This window comes from Cibotium barometz, chromosome 17, assembly GCF_041138505.1.
Source record: "Cibotium barometz isolate CiBa-2024 chromosome 17, ASM4113850v1, whole genome shotgun sequence".
NCBI classification, from domain to species: domain Eukaryota; kingdom Viridiplantae; phylum Streptophyta; class Polypodiopsida; order Cyatheales; family Cibotiaceae; genus Cibotium; species Cibotium barometz.
In genome coordinates, this window is record NC_141062.1 from 53,933,950 (window position 1) to 53,955,345 (window position 21,396).

Below are 21,396 nucleotides of genomic sequence, written 5' to 3' on the forward strand. Positions count from 1 at the left end.
GCCTGCATGTGAGTGGGTGGCGTCCCAGCTGAGCCAGGCACGCCAGGAGGTTAGAGAGGTAGAGGAGCAGAGACATGAGTTTTACTATCGTCGTCAGGCCTCTCAGTGGACGCAGCTTGGTGATAGAGTGACTGGGGAGTTTTTTGAGATCACTGGACCCCGTCATGCGCGAGCAGGAGTTCGCCAGCTTGGTAGACCGGATGGATCGATAGCTACTGAGCTCGGGGAGATCAGAGCCATTGCCACTGCTTTTTATAGTGACCTGCTTTCAGCGGAGCCTGCCACTGAGGATCGAGATGTGTGCAGACAGACTGTGTGGGCCCATGTGCAGAGGAGGGTCACAGACCATATGCGCACAGTTCTAGGTGCGCCTCTGTCAGAGATTGAGCTTGCCGAGGCCTTGAGGGTCCTGCCGCGACATAGTTGCCCAGGGGAGGACGGACTGACGTCGGCCTTTTTTATGCGCTATTGGGACCTTTTGGGGCCAGGCCTCCGCAGGGGCTTTCAGCATGTTTTGGACACTGGGGTGATGCCGCAGAGCTTTTCAGAGGGCTTGATCTATCTTATCCCCAAGGGGGAGGGAGTATCGGATGACATTCGGCATTGGAGGCCTATTACGATCCTCAATACTGTCTACAAGGTCTTAGCAAAGGCCTTGAGTTTGAGGATCCAGCCCTTCCTGGGGGAGTTGATTCATGCTACTCAGACAGGATTTGTCAAGGAGCGCAGTATCCTTGACAACATCTTTACTTTCTGGGAGGCGACGGCCCGAGCTAGGTTTCTTGGCGAGGACTTGGTCGTGATGCTTCTCGATTTTGAGAAGGCATACGATAGAGTTGATTGGGGATTCTTAGAGGGCACTATGCTACGCCTGGGCTTTGAGCCAGGATGGATCAGAGGGGTGGCAGCTTTGTATTCCACAGCTCGCAGCCAGGTGCTGATTGCAGGAGGTCGGGGGCCGAGTTTTGAGCTGACCAGATCAGTCCGTCAGGGGTGTCCTCTCGCCCCTTTCCTTTTTCTCTTCTTTGCGGAGGCTATGAGTATGTATTTGACGGCAGAGGAGGTTGGTTTGAGAGGACTCCAGCTCCCAGTCCGGGGGGAGGATTTGCTTGATGCTGAGTTTGCAGACGACACGGGCTTATTTTTGCATGGCCAAGAGGCCAATCTTATTCGGGCAGAGCAGTCGCTCCAGGTTTTTAGTGCAGCTTCGGGAGCATTGATCAATTGGCGCAAGACAGTGGCCTTTTGGATCAGTAGTGCTCCCACTCCGGCATGGAGCCCGAACCCCGGTTTTAGATGGATTCCTCCAGGCACAGCAGTGCGGTATTTGGGATGCCAGATTGGCCTAGATTTGTCACCTGAGCAGCAGATTGCCCCGCTTCTTCTGAGCATTCGGAAGAAGCTATTGTATTGGAGTACAGCTCGACTATCCTTGGCTGGGAGGGTGGTGGTGGCAAATCAGGTGCTGTTAGCGACTATGTGGTACATTACGTCTTGCTGGATTTTCTCGAGCTCTTGCATCAGCCAGGTACAGAGGCTGATCAGGAACTTTCTGTGGTCTGGGCGGGACGGTCAGCCAGCTCGGGCAAAGGTTGCATGGGCAGTTATTACACTTCCGCTGGCTCAGGGCGGTTTGGGCATTATAGATCCAGTCGATCAGAGTAGAGCCCTATTGGGGAAGCTTATTGTTCGGGGGTTGCTTCCAGGCGCTGAGCCTTGGAAAGAGCTCCTCTTGCAGCGACTGCAGGCCCGGGCGCCTCCTGCAGGGGGTACTTGGGCACCAGAGATTCGCTGGATCTTCATAGAGATGAGGAGGACAGGCCTCAGTAGAGGATGGGAGGACAGATTTGCTTTGAGTATCCTGAGAGCTTGGGAGCTGCTGAGACCGGGGCTCTCTCAGCGGCCTCCTTCTTGTGTTGAGGAGCGGGCCAGGCAGCCGCTCATCTGGAGCCCAGCGGTTCGTACAGAGCAGGGTCATATGCTGGGTTCTCGGCCTCGTCTAGCCTGGGGACCTTTAGCGGCAGGCCCAGCTCGTAGTTTTGGAGACTGGCAGGCTTTCTGCAGTCTACCAGAGGAGACCCAGGTGGAGAGGCTGAGTCACTTCAGAGGGGGGTTGATTATGAGGGATGATATTCAGGAGGCACTTACAGAGGAGTGGTTCACACCTCTCGAGCCAGTGGCCCCACGGTGGATGGGAGCCTTTACACAGTTGGAGATCCTGATTGCTGTCAGAGCTAGCACTGAGGATGGCAGATGCCTCTATTATGAGATTCAGGATGAGGGCAGACTCCAGAGAGTGGAGGTGGAGTCGCCTTTGGTTGCAGAGTGCACCTTTCAGAGGATTCGGGTAGTGGCTGCCGCTTCTCGGAAGTGGCATATTGACCCCGACCCTGATGACGTGCTCCCGGATTGGCGCATATGGGCATATGCAGCGCGCCCCTTGGCCCGGCTACAGTGGGACCCCGGGGAGTACGAGTGGCATGATCCTTATGCATCCCTTGAGGCCACAGAGATCACCTTTTTCCAGTATACTGTTCGGCTGGGACGACATATTTTGACGGCGAGGAGGACGGTTTCTCCAGCGGCAGCGGGGCATTGGCGATTGCAGGGACTATCACAGGAGTTCCTGGAGGATTTCTGGGCTCGGCTCTGGGCTAGTCGACAAGCCCGCAGGATCTCGGCTTTTCAGTGGCTGGTCGCCCACAGGGGCTCAGCAGTTGGCACTTGGCTTGTTTACAGCGGTCTTCCGGCGGCCTGCGTCCGATGCGGCCACCCTATGGAGACACAGAGACATTGCCTTTGGGACTGCCCTCAGGCACAGCAGATTTGGCTGCGGATGCTGCGTATTCTGGCCCCCCTCTCTCCAGAGGGTATGTTTACGTGGGGTGCCGCTGCTTGGTCGACTTCGTCAGGGCCTGCTATGGGCTATGAGATGGAGCAGGGCAGTCAGGCCATCAGATTTATTAGGGGCCAGCCTCACCTGGTTCCGGCACCGGATTTCTCGTCCGCCAGCTGGACACAGGAGAGGGATTTACGATGGGAGCTCCTCAGCAGCCTCACCATCTGGTTCACCTGGAGGGCCCGGTGCTTTACGGCCTTTGAGGGGAGATTAGAGCCACCAGCAGAGACTGTTCGGGGGATTTGGCAGGAGTTGATCCACACCCTGCGAGGACAGTACGACCGCATCCGGGGAGACTCGGATGAGGCGATCTTACGGCGCCAGGCCTTTCACACCACTTGGCGCTGCGGCCCGTTCTACACCCTACACACGGGATCCCCCCGTTGGCACTACAGGCCACCTGTTTGGCTCTTCCCCCCCCCTATTGTATGATTTAGCCGCTCAGTTCTTTAGACTGATGCTTGTATTTTGCAACACCTAGGGAGAGTCTCCCGGGCTGCCATGATGTATTCACTGCTCTTCTCTCTGTTAGGAGCAGGAGAGATCTCTTTTGTAGCCCTACGGGCGTTTTTTACATAACTAATGAAAGGATCTTTTCTCGGAAAAAAAAAAAACTCAGGGAATAAACCGAGTACACTCGGGTTCGAGACAATGTTCCACGATGAATTCCTCCACGTGGAGGATGACTTTGATATTGTGGCCAACTTTACAGACTTATACATGAAGAACACATTTTTCAATACGTACTTACAGAGACTCAAAGAGTTGCAGTCCCAAGCGGCGCACATAGATGCCACAACATTGGGTGGGTTTTCTTTCCGTGGTTGGCGCGGGAACACAAGCTAGAGGTAAAAAACAATCATAGCACAACACTGGAGGATGCCATCCGGTATGCTAGGATTTATGAAGAGACGATGGGCAGCCAGATGCAAAAGAACGTCTCTCGGAAACCTCAAAGAGTCCAGCCACAAAAACCTCTGAGCAAGCTTCCAAGCAAAAACGAAAGGTTAGTTTGAGAAGTCGCCAAGGAACCAAACCCAGTCTTCGGCTAAACCCAATCCGAAGAAGGATTAGAAGCATCACGAAACCCTCCAGAACATTAGGGAGGGCAAGTGTTCCTCTTGCGGTCAGAAGGGCCATACGAAGGCGAGTTGTCTGAAGGCTGACACATAGATGCCACAACATTGGGTCGGTTTTCTTTCCGTGGTTGGCACGGGAACACAAGCTAGAGGTAAAAAACAATCATAGCACGACACTGGAGGATGCCATCCAGTATGCTAGGATTTATGAAGAGACGATGGGTGGCCAGACACAAAAGAATGTCTCTAGGAAACCTCAAAGAGTCAAAACACAAAAACCTCTAAGCAAGCTTCCAAGCAAAAACAAAAGGTTAGTTTGAGAAGTCGCCAAGGAACCAAACCCAGTCTTCGGCTAAACTCAATCCGAAGAAGGATTAGAAGCATCACCAAACCCTCCAGAACATTAGGGAGGGCAGGTGTTCCTCTTGCGGTCAAAAGGGCCATATGAAGGCGAGTTGTTTGAAGGCTAAGAGCAAGGTAGCTCGTTTGACCAAAGTAATGTAGGCATATGCTCACTTATGGTAGTGCTATGTGTGAACAGGGCTTAACCAAGGGCACTTTTTCCCATGTGGTTTTTCCCCTTGGATATCAAGTGTGAAAGGACACTCTATCCATATAATATTCTATACTTCTATATTATATGGATGTGACACACATGCAAGAGTTGACTTGCATTTTGTGGCTACCACACATTTGGCTCTCTCTCTCTCTCTCTCTCTCTCTCTCTCTCTCTCTCTCTCTCTCTCTCTCTCTCTCTCTCTCTCTCTCTCTCTCTCATTTCTGTGTGAGCTTCTTCTTCCTGCACCTAACCCTAATTTGCAAGATTCTGTGTGTGTGAGTGTGTGAGTCCAACACCAACAATTGGTATCAGAGCTCTCAAAGTTCAGTCACAGCTCTCTGGAAATTCAGTCGTTGCAACTGTCTTTCTCCGTCACCTACGGATTTCCGGCACGCAGTCCGTCCAGCGAACGACGCCCAGACTTCGTCCCTCTGGCCACTAGCGCCAATCCGTCCGCTGCTTCAGCCCAGATCAGCCTCCCGCCCTGGCGACGCTAGTGCGGAGAGAACCGCCGCCGCCGTCCGATTTCGCCTCCTGCTTCTGGCGGTGCGACTACGCAGACAAACGCCGCCGCTGACTGTGCTCACGTCCGTTCGCCGTCGCCTGTGCTCGCTCCACCTCCAGCGACTGCCCAGCAGCTCCATCCCTCCACGCCGTCTACAATACACAATCTAATAGCTTGACCGCAAGTAATCAGACACCAGCCTCCATGCTGTCTTCAGTAGTACACAATCTCACAACTTCGCCTGGCAGGCTGACAGCTTCGCCAACCTCCTCGTGCAATTCCCGCCGCCGTCCGTACCCACTCGTCTGACGCCATCGTCCGTGACTACTCGTGCAGTTCCCGCCACCGTCCGTACCTGCTCTGTCCAGCTCACATGCTCCACTTGGCCTGCCATAGAGAGTGCTTGCTGCAAAATTGCCAAAACTTCAACATGCTACTTTGGTTGAAATTTGGGGGTTTTCCAAATTAAGCTCAAAATCAACAAATTAAGCCTCCTATGGACGCAAAAATTTGGGACTTTTGTGAAAATTGAGCTATTGATTGCACATTGAAGCAATTGCAGGACATAAAAATTTGGGCTTTTCAGATTGGAGCATGTAATTGGGGATTACAACGATGATTTGTCGCATATGTATACACATTGTGTGTAATTGAACAATTTGGTGCAGGTTTATACTTGCTTCAAGTTGCGGGCAAAAATTTGCACAGCACATTTGGTTGCCTGGCAGTGCACAGTGGTGTTTGGTTTGCTTGCAGGTGTATTTTGTCGACATGGCTCAAAATGCTACAGGTGTATTTGGTGTGCTCACCCAGGAGGACAAGTTGGATGGATCAAACTACTCCCTCTGGAGTTTCATGATCCGTAATTTGCTGGTAGCCAAAGGGCTTTGGGGCATCGTGTGTGGTGATGACACACACCGACTTACCATACAACCAGCAACGCCTCAAAGGGGAGGTGCTCAAAGAGCTCCTGAGGTAGAACCTGCTCCCACACAAGAGTAGAAGAGATGGGACTCTAGGGATGCACAGGCCATGTCCTTGATAGCCCTTTCAGTGAAAAGGACTATTATTCCACACATTTAGTCTTGCAAGACATCGAAGCTTGCATGGGACACATTGAAAGCAATGTATCAGGTACGCAACGAGGCAAGAGTTGCCTACTTGAAGAGGCAATTGGATCTTCTTTCTATGGATGAGGGTGACTCCACGGCAGATCATCTCACCATAGTGAAAGATTTGCAGGAACAATTGCCGAACATTGATGAGGTTATCCAAGACAAACAGCTGGTCACCAACACTCTTCATTCTTTACCACCTTCCTACTTGGGCTTTCACACCTCTCTCTACCTCTCTATGAGAGGAGGGGGTGATCCCGTCACCTTTGAAGAGCTAGTGGGTTTACTCTTGCAAGAAGAGCAAGCAAGAGCAAACCTATCTAGCAACCGTGGTGGAGACAAGGCATTTACTGCCAAGGATAAGGGTAAAGCAAAGAGCTTTAGGCATGGGGGACAACGGTCTAGTAAGGCTGGTCATGGACAGCCCTCTTTTGGTGGTGAAAAGTCTGACAAAGGGGATGCAAACAAGCCTAAAAAGAAGGGCAAATGTCACTACTGCCATAAGCCTGGCCACTACATCAATGAACGTAGAAAGTGGATTACAAAAGAGAGAAAGAAAGATGCAGGCAAAGCAGTAGCAGACTCTTCTTATGACAAAGCACAACAATCAGCTAACGTAATTCAGTAAGAGTACACTTTTTAGGTCACATGCACTAGTGACACACCAAGTGCTTCAGATAATGATATGTCTTGCATTGCAGGGTTATGAGGCTATGGACAGTATGATAGAGAAGCTGAGGGATTTGGAGCCAGATGAGGACAGGTATGAGGAGATCCGTGTCCTATGTGTGCGTAGGTGGAACTCCTACTCTTCTCCTTTGCATGCAGCAGCCTATGTGGTGGACCCTGAGTTTCAAGGTAAAGGGCAAGAAAGTGACGCAGAGGTGAGCAAGCTATGGAGACTTGTCTTGACTCTACTTGTGCCTAACCCAAATGTTAGGCGGAAGATCCGTGACCAATTGTCCAGGTATAGAAGCTTTCAGGGCTCTTATGTAGACATGGATGCACAGGATGATCGCTTCAAAGTTGGGGCTGCTTTGTGGTGGGAAGATTTTGGTTCGGATGGACCTGAGCTTCAACATCTAGCCATCCGCATTCTCAGCCAAGCAGTGAGTTCCTCTTGCCTAGAGCAACTTTGGAGCTCATCTAGTCACATTGCATCGAAGAAGAGGAACCGTCTTGGGGTGGAACAGGCAAATGATATAGTCTTTGTGAGTGCAAACTTGCGAATGCTTTGCAAGAGTGCAACTGCAAAGACTGATGCATTTACCGAGTGGGAGATGTCTTAGGATGATGAGGAGTTGGAGGAGCAAGTGGAGGACATCTCTATGGAGCCTACGGGCATTGCAGGGACCCATGATCGTGAGGCCAACACTCCACATGCCCCTTGAGGCTTTTTGACATTTGTACTACTCTAGTGATAGTCTCTTTTTTGTATGCCACTTACGTGGTTAGGGCCTAGGCCTTTGCCCTTGTCTTTTGCTTTAGCCTTTGGCAACTTGGTCCTAGATGCCCGATCTCCTTTTTTGTAACACCCATTTTTTTGCTAGTATGACTTAATATTGATGCTTTGGAAGTGTAAAGTGACTTTGTTTTAGTATTGTTACGTTTCTTGAATGAGTGCTTACTTAAAACTGCATATTTTGTATGTCATCCCCCGTTCCCTGTCCCAGTTCCCAGGAATCTATTAGAAGTCATCTCCTATCTAGTTTTATACACCAGGGCCTTTGTTGTGGGTGTGCCCGTCCTTATGAGGTGTTTTATCATTTTTCCCCACTCTCCGCATTTTTTTCCTATTTTTCCCATTTTTATGTGGCTTGGGAGGCAGCCCTGAGTTGGCAGGAGGATCCATTTGCTGGCCGACTACATCAAGATGTGTGTATTGGAGCTGGCCGACTGTACTTGACCAGTCGTGGACCCTCAGTGCCGGCCGACTGGCTGCATGTTGCTGGCCGACTTGATGCAATCTTGGAGTGCCTTTTTCAGCAGGCCAACTGCTCATATGGGGGCATATAAATAGGCCCCCAATCCCCATACCACTTGTGTATCATACCCGAGATTTTCTTGTGTATATCGAGCAGAGTTACACGCCTACATCTCTCTCTCTCTTGTGCTGTTTTTATTCTGCATGCGTTTTGTTCTTGTGTTCCCAGATCTGGTCATCATCTCCGCTGCGTATTCTGACAGAATCCCCGTCCCCGTCCTCGTCCCCTGTGACTATGATTGACACGATCCCATAATTGTGCGTGAGCCTCCCATTCTTTCCTAGTAGAGGGTAAAAGCTCCCCATCCTCCAACTCTAGCCATGGAACACCAACCACAATGAAATCAACCAAGTCATAAGACTTCAAGACACACTCCATCATTACCTTCCAAATGCCATAGTTAGTCCCGTCCAACTGTCGATCCACCGGGAATGTGGGAAGAGTGGGGATCTTCACGTGCTTCTCAGCCATCTCAAGCCAATCTGCCATCTCAAGGGTTCACAAGGTCTTGTGAAGGGAGGGTGGGTGTGTCACAAATACGGAAGCATGTGCACAAAAAACCTTGTCCCATACATAACATCATGGCATCATACATAGCATCTGACAACATCTCAAAAAATATCAAATAAATATCTCGATAAAAAGGGGATAAAATGGAGTAAAAGAGAACTGGAGATGACATGTCCAACACCTCCTCTCAGCTCCAGCACGGGGGTCCAACTCCCGTACAAGCAAGGAGTTGATCAATAGTATCTCGAGGAAGGGGTCTGGTGAAGAGATCAACAATGTTGTCCTGAGAAGAACAATACTCCAATGTAACGATGTCGTCAACGACCAGCTCACGAACAAAGTGAAAGTGGACCTCAATATGTTTGGCCTTGCCATGGAAGGATGAAGTTCAAGCCAACACCAAGGCACTCTGGTTGTCCGTAAGAATACAGATCGGACAATCTGAGGGTGCATCATGATTGCTCAACATCTGGAACAACCATAACAGCTCACAGCAGGTATTCAGATAAGCACGGTACTCAACCTAAGTAGAAGATAATGAAACTGTATTTTGCTTCTTAGATCCCCATGAAATAAGACCGAAACCAAGAGTGAAGCAATAACCAGAAGTGGATCATCGAGTATCTTGATCACCTGCCCAATCAGCATCAGAGTATCCAACAAGCTCAATACCTCCTCTGAAAGAGAGACCATAGTCCAAGGTACCGCATAAGTATCAGAGAACCCTCAGAGCGGCCTACCAATGAGAATGTCAAGGAGTAAAAGAAAACTGGCTAAGAACACTCACACTGTAAGAAATGTCAGGCCTAGTGTAAGTCAAATAAATAAGAGAACCAACAAGCCTCCAATACTGTGTACTATTCACCAAGAGGGGAGAGGGATCATCATGGGAGAGGTTGGAGTTAGGATCCATCGAACAAGAAATTGGACAGCACTCAATTATCCCGAATGTCTCCAAGAGCTACAGCAAATATCTATACTAGCTAAGATACGCTCCACTGACTCTAATGTACCATGTAATTACATGGTACTCTGAGGTAATTACATGGTACTCTGAGGTACATGGTACTCTGAGGTAATGGTACTATGAGGTACTTGCATGGTACTCTGAGGTAATTACATGGTACCACCAGCTTCTCCACCATCAACTTCTTTACCCCCTGCCTCTCCACCCCCACTTCCTCCTTTCCTCGCTTCTTCTCCTCCTCCTGCTCCTATGCAACGAAGGATTGTTCCCAAGATTCCACTTTGGCTAGAAACCATTGTTCATGATTCTCATCTCTCCAATATGGAACTTCATCACCTTGCTGATTCTTTAGCACAATCTTTGACACGGGCATGGAGATTACAGTAGCTTCGTCATTCTTGTAACCTCGCCCTAATAAGTACAATGATATAGTCATATGAGCCTACTACAGCTAAAGAAGCTCTTGCTCTTCTTGAGTGGTGGTGGCCGGGGAAGAAGAAGGGACCTCAATGGTAAGCTCGGAATGAGAGTAAGAATCATCTGATGAGGGTTCAACAAAGTGAACATCGTGACAAATCACCAAGGATCGTGACACTAGATCCCATAATCTGTAAGCTTTGGAAAGAGAGCTATATCCAAGAAATCTGCACTTCTTGGACTTGGGATCAAATTTGGATCTATCAAAATCAAGAATATAAACATAGGCATCACAACCAAAAACCCTAAAATGGAGAGACAGAGGGTTTCTGTCCAGTAAAAGCCTCCTCTGGAGTCATATGAGAAACTGCCTTTGTAGGAGAACAGTTAATGATATAAACAGCAGTGCTCACAGCTTCTCCCCAGAAAGAGGGAGGAAGATGAAAAGAAGAAAGCGTGGTACAAGCCATCTCCTGAACAGTCCTACTCTTGCGTTCAACCACACCATTCTACCGAGGAGTGTGAAGTGTAACACTTTGATAATAATAATAAAATATTCTTTTATGCATACTTTTATGCATAGAATTCAATAATGATAAAAGTAACACTTATGGATGACTTACACCTTTCTATGAGCAAAAATTATAGAAGGCTTTGGAGATGATTCTCCTCCATTGTCGGAGCGGACTTGTCAAACCTTCTATGTGGTCGCAGTCTCAACCAAAGTCACCCACTCCAAAGTTGAGTGCTCCGCTAAACGAATGAGGATGAACCCGAGTTAGTGGATGACGCAGGCTGCTTTGCACCAGTACAAGTGGGGTTCTCGTTGGCAGCAACTATAGTATCTCCTCAAGTTCAAGGGCTATCCATCCAACGATCAGTCTAGTTTGATGAGGATCAGTTCACAAACGAGTCTCCCTGTTGTTGAGAGCTTATCAAGAGGCCATGCAACTGAGGACACTTGCGATGCAAGTAGAGGAGAATGTGAAACACCTAAGAGTATTCAAGGCACAAACCCCAAGCATGGACCAACCAGACAAGCCTTGGAAGCAGTCTGACATTGCATGTGCCACAAACAATGATGACATGGCAGCAATGACACGTGGCAAGTCGTGATCTTGGCTGACAGCACTAAAACAAACCGACCAATAGCATTGGTGCATATATATACGTGGGTAGCCAAATCATCATAATCATCTGCATGTGCTCAACGCTACATCTCAGCAATGCATTTCTTTACGCACAAGCTAGCCAGGAGGTGTTCAGAAGGTCATTTGGGCTATGTGTTGATGTTTTAAGTCTCAGCCTCTCTCTTGTACACAGAATTCAGTTGTAATCATCCTTTTCTTGTAGATAATACAAACATTAGTTTTAGGACGCTTGTGTGCTGAGTGATTCCATTCACACTCCTCTATTTCTCTTGCACATAGACAAAGGTGTTCTACATCATATCAGAAAGGCAAATACTTGAGGGAAAGGGGGGGTTGCACCTTGCCTGTGGCCCACTCCACATAGATGCCTCATTTCGCTGGCCAATGTGGAGCGTTGGAGACACGTGACACTAGCCCACAAGACCTTGGATTGCAGGAGACTAGCACAGAGACTCGCAACATCCAATAGACCTAACCCGTGGCCTGCTCCACATAGATGCCTCATTTTGCTGGCCAATGTGGAGTGCTGGAGGCACATGGCACTAGCCCACAAGACCTCTGATTGCAAACGGACCTCTGACAGCACAGAGGTCCAACGGACCTAGGCATCGTGGAATGAGAGCCTAGAAGAGAGTGCCAATCAAGGGAAATACAGATCATGATGAGATTCTATGCTTGTGAAGTGCCTGCTATGTTACAATTATCAGCTTATATCATTTCTTCTTACTGTTGGTTTGAACTTTGTCCCCCATTTCTTCATGCTCTTTGTTTCCAGCCTGGTGAAAGCACATTGAAGCATTGAAACAGTATCAAAAGTGCAGGATAAAGCAAGAGTGCAGGCCTTGTACTTTCTCAGACTCCTCTGAGAAAAGTGCTCATCCAGTTTACTAGCTCTCTGAACTACCACACTCCCATAAAGCGGGAACATCCAGTGTACGTACTCGTTTTACGACCATCACCCCAGGCCTCCTCATACCTCCATAAAAACTTCATCCTCCTCTCATGCTTCAGCTTCAAAGGAGGCTTCTTTTTTCCGGGTAGAAATCCTGCTAATCAGTCAACGATGCTGCTCCTCTCCAAAGCTCAACAGAGAGGCTAAGGTTCACCCGTCAACACACACACGCACAAAATGACTCATGTGGTCTCTTGTAAGACATTAATCTCTCTCTCTCTCTCTCTCTCTCTCTCTCTCTCTCTCTCTCTCTCTCTCACCACACGCAAGCAAGGGATTGCGATTCTGCTAAAGCTGCAACAACACACAACAGATTTCTTTTCGACGCACTGCGGCAGACGATAAGAGCAAAAACCTATATATCGGAAAAGAAAGAAACAAAAGCCAGAGAAGCCATTACCTGAACCCGGATCTGTGGCGTTTGATGATCGGCTATGGCTATGGCTATGGCTATAGCTATGGCTATGGTGATGCGAACGGTGTCCCAAACCGCCTCTTGCGCTGCTCTCTTCCTCGCACTCCGTTTTACACATCATAAGAAATAACGCTGTTTGCTATTTTTAACTTCGTGAAGCTCGTAAAGAAAAATTGTTTTTTCCACACCAATCAAAATATACCCCAAAAAAAAGGAGGAGAAAATTACCAAAATGTTTAAAAAAATAAAGATGCACGATTTTTTATCCTTTAAAATATTCAATTTTAACCGACTATAATAAGCAAGGGTGTTAACCCATTAACTAGAATGCTTGACCAGTTGTGCTCGTGTATTTTTATGTATATTTATAATATAATATACAATCGTTTGTATTTATCCTCTTCTTGTTTAATCACTAAACCAATTGGCACCTTGATAGGTTACATTGCCAGTGGAAAATAGGAAAGGAAACATTGCAATTCACTCGTGATGTCTTGGTAGGATTTATAAAAGATCAGAAGGGTGTCAACTCTGAACCATGCATTATTATATGTTAGCAATTGAGGAATGGCTGGGTCTCAAGTCATAGGTTATATCTTGATATAGGTCTAAGTCATTGGCATATGGAGGTTAGACAAAGTGATTGGACCCAAGAACTGAGAGATTCGAACTCAAGGCTGAATAAGTAAATCCCAAAACCCAAAGATTTTGACTCAAGTCAAATTTCTATTAATCTGAATTGAAACATAAGTTTGCCTAGGGCATTTTTCATGGATATAAACTAAGAAGCCCAAAGATTTATACGAGGAACTTGCTATGACCCAAAAGATTCATATTCAAGTCTAGATCCCCTTTAGCTAAATTGACACTTGTGAATGCTTAGGTAATTATCCGTACAGAGCCCAAGGATCAAGTCCAAATCAGACCAAGGCTAAGGCTAAGACCTAGACCTAGAGCCTTGAACCTAAAAGATTCGTATTCAAATCAGACCAAGGCTAAGACCTAGACCTAGAGCCTTGAACCCAAAAGATTCGTATTCAAGTCTAGACCTCCTTTAGCTGAATTGACACATGTGAATGCCTAGAGAAGTCCAAGGATTAAGGCTAAGGATCAAGTCCGAATCTGACAATAAGGTTCAAGTCAAAGGTTGGCAAAGGTTAGACAAAACCCAAGCCCCATTGACAAGACCTAAGAACTTAAAGATTCGGACTCAAGTCCAAATCTTATTATTAACCTAAATACACGCATATAGATTCCTAGGGCATTGCCCCTTTTTATATGTAGACTCAAGAGTTCAAAGATTCTGACTCAAGTTTGATATTGATATGGTAATAGGGCTTAGGTTCAAGGCAAAGAACCTAGGATGGTCACTCTTCAGAAATGTATGATATCACGTGAGCTAACCGACGAGATATTTTTAAATGATACAATGTATACAAAGGGTATATTTATAAGTTTCCTTTGTAGTATTTATACATAGGGGGTGCAAAAAATATGGAAGGATACATGTATACATACATTAGACCCTTTTATAAAAAGGAGTTTATATACAATAGGGAGTCTTTTAAAAACAAAAGGGGGTTTATATATAGGGGCTTGAATGCATGTGATATGGACATCTCTTGAAGAGTGGTGGCTACCCCAGGGCAAAGAATGACATGGATGTTAGACCAAGTCCAATTGAGGATAATTCTCCTCCATTGATATTGAGTATCAATTTATGCCCAAAATTTTCATGGATATCAATTTATGACATGGATGTTAGACCAAGTCCAATGGAGGATAATTCTCCTCCATTGATATTGAGTATCAATTTATGCCCAAAATTTTCATTCAGCTTAATTGAAAAGCAAACTTGTGCGAATTAACATCAATTAACATTAACTAATATCTAATTAAAATTTGAGACCAATGAATCTTGAAGTGTGTAAATTGACAGCTTAAGGCTAATTAATCTCAAGTGATACCAATTAATCTTGAAGTATGTAAATTGGCATCTTAAGGCTAATTGATCTCAAGTGAGATCAATAAATAAAAAGCAATTAAAGTCAATCAATATTTAGGTGGTAAGGACTAAGCCGCCTAAAAGTGTGGGACTCTTGTTCAAATCAATATTTTAATGCAAGCTACGCTTATGGTTGGCTAAGGCATGGTGAGGCTAGTCTTTCTTTTCCAATGGTTGGCTAAGGCACAATGAGACTCGCCTTTCTTTTCCCATAAAGTAGTTTACTAATGACTTTGACTAAAGTCAAATTCTAGTAAAGTACGAGGATTTACAAGAACTAGTTTCTTTTTGAGAAGTTGGTTCCAACCACCATTGGGTCACTTTGTGTGACTTTCACCTAATGGCTTAGTGAAAAAGCGCGATGCTTTCGGGCCAAAATCACTATTGACAGTAGTAAAATGCTATCAAAAGATACTACCTGCTTGTAATTACGTAGGGTAAAATAGATAAACTAAATACAAACACGTAGTACTAGGAGTTATAATTAATCATTACTCGATCATTACTCGATGCTCACCCACCAAACTAAATACAAACACGTAATACTAGGAGTTAGAATTGATCGTTACTCACCCACCATTACACATGCACTAAACTGAATGCAAATAGGTAGTTGGAGTTACAATTAATCATTATTGGAAACTCACCTAGTTTTCACCTAGGATACTCACCCACCAATACAGATGCACAATATGAAAATATGGATACTCACCTCACTAGTTTCACATGCACACTATGAAAAGGCATAATGATGATAGTGTGATGTAGAATTAATCATTATTACTCAATGTACACAATGGTACTAGGAGTTACAATAATTGATCTCGATGCTCACCCACCAATACATGTGCACTAAACTAATGCGAACATGTAGTACTAGGAGTTCCAATTGATCATTACTCACCCACCAATACACATGCAGTAAACTTAATAAAAATAGGTAGAAGGAGTTACAAAAAATCATTATTGAATACTCACCTAGTACTCACCCATGATACTCACCCACTAATACACATGCACAATATGAAAATGTGGATACTCAGCCAATAGTACACATTATTACTCAATGTACACATGTAGTACTAGGAGTTACAATAATTGATCATTACTCGATGCTCACCCACCAATACATGTGCACTAAACTAAATGCGAACATGTAGTACTAGGAGTTCCAATTGATCATTACTCACCCACCAATACACATACAGTAAACTTAATAAAAATAGGTAGAGGGAGTTACAAAAAATCATTATTGAGTACTCACCTAGTACTCACCCATGATACTCACCCACTAATACACATGCACAATATGAAAATGTGGATACTCACCCAATAGTACATATGGACACTATGTAAAGCCATAATAATGATAGTATGATGTAGAATAATGAAAATGCAAAGAGTAGAATGAATTATTACCACTTCCAACTATTTGCAAAGGATTAGATCTTGATAATTACATGCAAATACAATTTGTTTTGTGAATTGTTGTCCTCATACGTGAATATATATGTGCAACCCCTATTTATAACACATGGTGTGGCAGTCAAGAATCGCCATTGCCTCTAGAAACTTCCTACATAGACTTTTAATTGCTCATTATCATTCAATGGGACTTATTAAAATGACTTAACTCAATGTGGACACACGATATATTGTTATAGCCAGTCATTATTATTGCTCAACATTCTTCCATTCCTATGGCCACTTTTGAACTATGTTTTAAACAATGCTCTACAACTATGTCAACCAGCTTACATATAGCTCTAACGATTTCGACTCAAGTTTAATTATTTCTACATGATTTATTTGGCACAACTCAAATGACATGGGATTGTTGTCCACGTCAAGCCATCCAAAGAGTCAGTACATGATAACAAAAGTTAAGAGCCTAAACATTCAAAACGATGGTTTGTATAATAGTTTTTGGCCAAAGACATCATAAATGATATATGAAAGTGGTATAAGTGGACAACTTGATCATTAGCTTTTGGGGGTGGAGGAACTAGATGATCATTATTGTGGTTTGTTAGAAACAAAACAAAGAATGCATTCAAATCTTTGGTGGATGTTAAAAAAGAAGCTTTGCTCTTATATGTCCTACAAAACTAATCTACCCTATTTGGTTGGGTGTCGATCAAAATGATGTGGTTAAATGTATTAATATAACATTAGGCACCATTAACTCAAAAAAGGAATGTAATAGATACAGAGGTATATACAAATTAATGGAATAAATTATGCAATAAGGAAGATCTAGCTTGTTAGGTGGTTTTTTGATTCTATTGTATATGGGCATGGGTAATAAAGGGACAAAAAATCCTTCACCATATAAGGAGAGATAGCTGCAGAAGAGATTTAAAGGAAATTTAACTTTTACAAATTATAATTGGATTTTTACACATCTACTCTCTTTTTTAACATCACATTTACTCTTGTAATCTTTTTCAAAAAAGCATGTATGAATTGTTGCTATAAAAAATTACATTTGGCATGAAGTTTTAAGCTCAATTTTAAGGCAGATTTTTGGAAAGTCCAAACCCACCACACTCACTAGCTCAAGGTTAACCAAGTGAAGAGAGCTTACCTTTCACATGTCATTGGGGAACCTGGTTGCTTACCCACCATCTCGTATAGAAGAGGTAACTGCAAAGATACTGGCTAGTACTTGAGAAGACCCTCCTCCCATTGTCACCACAAGAGTTGTCCATGTAGAACTTTGAGCTCCCAGGTGTTACAAGACCATGCTCCACCATGCAAGACAATAGCCCCCCCCTCTCTCCCTCTCTCTCTCTCTCTCTCTCTCTCTCTAGCGCACAAGCACTACCAAAAGGGGAAGAGGAAAGGGTAGAGAGCTAAAGCACAAGGAGCAAGAGCACACTCTCAATCAACACTCAAGGGAATGTCCCTTTCTCATTAGATAAATTTACTTATATATACAAGGGAGTTATAAGTTTAAGCGTCCACACCTAATAACTCATCGGGTGCCCACTTATATTAGCATTACTGTGTCAAAGCACTACTTTGAATCTACGACATATGTCTTTGTGGCTTGCAGAATCAAGCTCATTTTCTACTAACGATTCATCTAGCAACAAAGGCAAGGGTGGTAGAACATCCTGGGTGTCCTTCCAAGTATCATAATCAATTGCATCATCTTTCTCTATGTAATCTTCATCATCCTATAACTTGTATTGTAGATCCTCTGCATCCTTATCTAGGTAGGGTGAATACCAAGTCAGCACCTAGGTCAATCTTGCAAGTCGGTGGAATGTTACTGTATTCTAGAGATCAACCTTCTGTTGGATGCGAGAGAGCTGCAGAGTTGAGATTATCATCATCCATGAGGTGTTTAGGGAATGGGGGAAAGAGATCAACTTTGGAAGAGGAGCATCATAATTCCTGATAGCATGGCAAGATCCCCTACCTCCCTATTTTGTATTTACTTTGTTGTTTCTACAGGCCACCCTTGCTTTGAGCTCCTTGTTTTCTTGTGCCAATTTTTCACTTGTTGTTTTGTATTGGTCTCTCTCCTCAATCAAGTGATGTATGGTAGGTATCGTGCATTTCTTGTTGTGCTTTGAGTGATCTACCTTCCAACTCCTGGTACTTGGCCTTAGCTTTTTGTAATGCTATGTTAACCCTTTCAACCACCTTTCCAATTTCTTCTAAGTAGAGGTTTTCGTTGTCCTCCAGAGTCTTTTAAGTCTTCGCTAGCTTGTCCCTCAAGTAATTGTTTTCAATTCCCATGTGAGTGAGTGAACCATCTTGATCTGCTTTCTAAGGGATTCCTCCTTTTGTTCGTGATTTTGTGTAATCATATCTAGCCTTTGCTTGAGGTCGTTGGACACTCTCTCCATTTCAGGTGCTCCATCAGTTTCTTTTTGTAGAGTGATTGCCTTGTTGTTGGCCTCATGGAGTTTCTACATCAATCTCTCATTTTACCTTTGTAGATCTACTAACTTCCCCATAGATCCTCGAATGTGATTTTGGAACTCAAAGAGGCTATACCCCATCAAGGTATATGATAATGCCACATTTTCCTCCATAGGTAGTGAGTCATCTAATTCAAGAGTTGAAGTGGATTCATCACCTAGAAGATTTTTTGCAGTTGGGAAAGATATACTTTAAAAGACATTGCGGAGAATTGATGCTAACCACATATTGGTTAACAAACTCCTATGAAAACTATATCTGCACACTTATGTAATGGGCACCCATGCTATATTGTAAATCCCATCATTTGATGAGGGAAACGCCCTAAAGATGCTCCCAAGTATTTACCTTCAAAGGACACACAAGAGGATCTTCATCAGTTGGCCAAACCATAGAGAAAAGCCTTGTAATTATGTTTTGGGCGCCCCGAGTCACTTACTCCCAGGCAGCCTAGTGGGAAAAGACTTGGAACTATGAAAGCCAATTTCTCTTGTTTGTAACTCATTCTCCCATTTGTGCAATAGAAGTGGAGTGTTCTCTCTCTCCCTTTCTCTTGCAACTCTAATCTAGCATGTGTGGTGTGCTTAGGGTTAGGGCTTGGGAGTGAATGCCACCAACCAAGTTCAAACGCTCCAAGAGCATTTAACATTAGCAGAAGCAACTCAAGAGATGTAATCTTAAAAAGCTTAAAGGCTGCCGAGGAGCAAGAAGTAAGGTATCAACACTTGAAAGTAATAATCTTGTTCTCTCAACCAAGCATTGGTACAAAGAATTAAAGAAAATACAGACTTAAAGGAATAGATTTAAAGAGGAGTGGCACATAACAAGGAACAAGTGAGCATCCAGGCTCAACAACTACAAGAGTTCCAAAATACATTCCAGGCTAAGGAAGAGGAACTACAAAGCAACTTGAAATCAGTATCCGTAGCCGTTAAGGATACTGATCAAAGAGTGCTCCAACTTCAACAAGAAAGAGAACAAATGAATAAAGCCAATTCAGAAAAAGTAAGCACTGAATGAGACCATCAACACAAAATCCTTGGAGATGCAGAAGTTGATAGACACACACAAATAGGAAATGTTGAGGATTACTCAGCAGCTCCAAGCTAGTCAAGCTTTGGTCATTGAAAGGCTTCAAAAGATTGCAGAGGCTCAAGAAATGGAAGCTGCGGCCAGACGAGCAGAGGAGGCTGGCACAAGAAGCTTTGAAGAATTGGATGCCGCAAGAATGGTGCGAGAAATAAGCATCTCAATCTTCTCACCACCAAGGATTCTCGCATACAGGAATTGGAGTGTCAATTGGCAATCCAAGAATGCAATGAAAGACACAAGTCTATTGATGACGAGTTGCAAACACTTCTTGAACAAGCCTCAGTTGTTAGTAACTCCTCGTGCCCCTCCTCAAACTTTGACTCTCTTTTTGTCTACACTAACACTCTCTTTACTGCAATATGAAATCAATCTGTCTAATGATTTGAGCCTAGGAGAATTAACACTAATTAAACAAAATACAAAGCGTGATGCTGACCCTTCTATAATCATGGGGATTTTGTGGGGGGGACCTATTACTAACTGATCCATACTAACTGATCCAAAGGATATTTTCTTCTATCCATTGCACCCCATTGTGCTCGACCTTCGTAGTTGGTGTCGGGTGTTACAAAACTCAGACATCATGGATAAGAGTGTCAACAAATCAGACTTGTTTGTTCCAGATGATATTCCTGATACACTGGCCAATTACGAGGTTGTAGCTTGCAGTTATTACCAGTGGATCATAAGTCATGGGTGGTTAGAAGTATATAATACCCACCAACATTTAAATCTCTGTGAGTCTACACTATATCATCCTTTTGGTATTCTTAAACTATATCGAAATATCCACAAACATCTAGAAGCCATGTTGACTTCCGTACTTTATAATTTTGATAAAATACATATTGAATATCCTAACATATCTCTAGAGGATATCATTGAGCTACAAGAATTTATGAAGCTCAACAAACCGACCCACCCACCCCCTAGTTCTAGAGAGGGTCAAGACGAAACATCAAGTTCCTCATCTAATCCTACTTACCCTGTATTTTCAAATGTCGCAAGTAAATTACTTAATCCATACCCAAGTTTTCCTCCTACTAACAAATCTCAGGCCGATTGTATATTTTCTAGACTTCTTGCTCATCCCTTAGAATTTTCCACTAACACTCTCACTCTCGAGGAGTTGTCGGCACCCGCCGACCCGTGTCCACCACGGCCAACTCAAGAGGTTAGTCACACTCTACTCCAAGATACTCTTAAGCTATTTACTGATAATAATATTCTTGAGTCTTTGTCTGCTACTACAGAATACGAGGGATTAATCAGAGCAGGGAATCCTCTACCCAAGCCAAAGTTAATGTTCAAAGTGTTAATGCAAATAACACCTTTTGAACCTACTCGACGGGTCCTACTAGAGGCATATTCTGATATTACTCCAACGAAGCAGCCATATGTACCATACTCTCTCCGAGCACCAAAGCCAGAATTAGAAGAGTAGCCCTTGGTTGGAGAGGGCACATTATGGTCAAATGTGGCACGACATACAAAGCTGGCAAACCCACACTTAAAATTGTTACATTCATGATCAGTTACTACCTTCGTAGGTGGAGAAAGGCAAATCTAGTCCGTACACGAGGGGGATATAAAACCATTGTCACAGATGATGCCAACCCCAAACTGCAAGATTTTGGTAACCAGCATGGAGGAAGGAGTATCTAACTATTCCAAAATATAGTCATCAGTATATGTGGGCCCTGCTAACACAGAGAGTGGACCCTTTGTATATGCCAATGAAAAGAACATGGACACCATTGGAATTCCAAGAGGCTAAGCAGAGGGATTCACATATCTACTACAACTTTT

General features: G+C 44.4%; 1 protein-coding gene across 1 annotated transcript in view; it reads right to left on the reverse strand.

The window, feature by feature from the left end:
• Window positions 1-12,760, reverse strand: part of LOC147630174 (nonsense-mediated mRNA decay factor SMG7-like) — a 30,799-nt gene extending 18,039 nt beyond the window's left edge. Inside the window, exon 1 of the mRNA XM_086811817.1 lies at window positions 12,540-12,760. Within this exon, the coding sequence (XP_086667943.1) occupies window positions 12,540-12,675 (136 nt within the window). The 5' untranslated portion in view covers window positions 12,676-12,760. The remainder of the gene's footprint in view (window positions 1-12,539) is intronic.
• Between the last annotated feature and the right edge of the window lie 8,636 nt (window positions 12,761-21,396).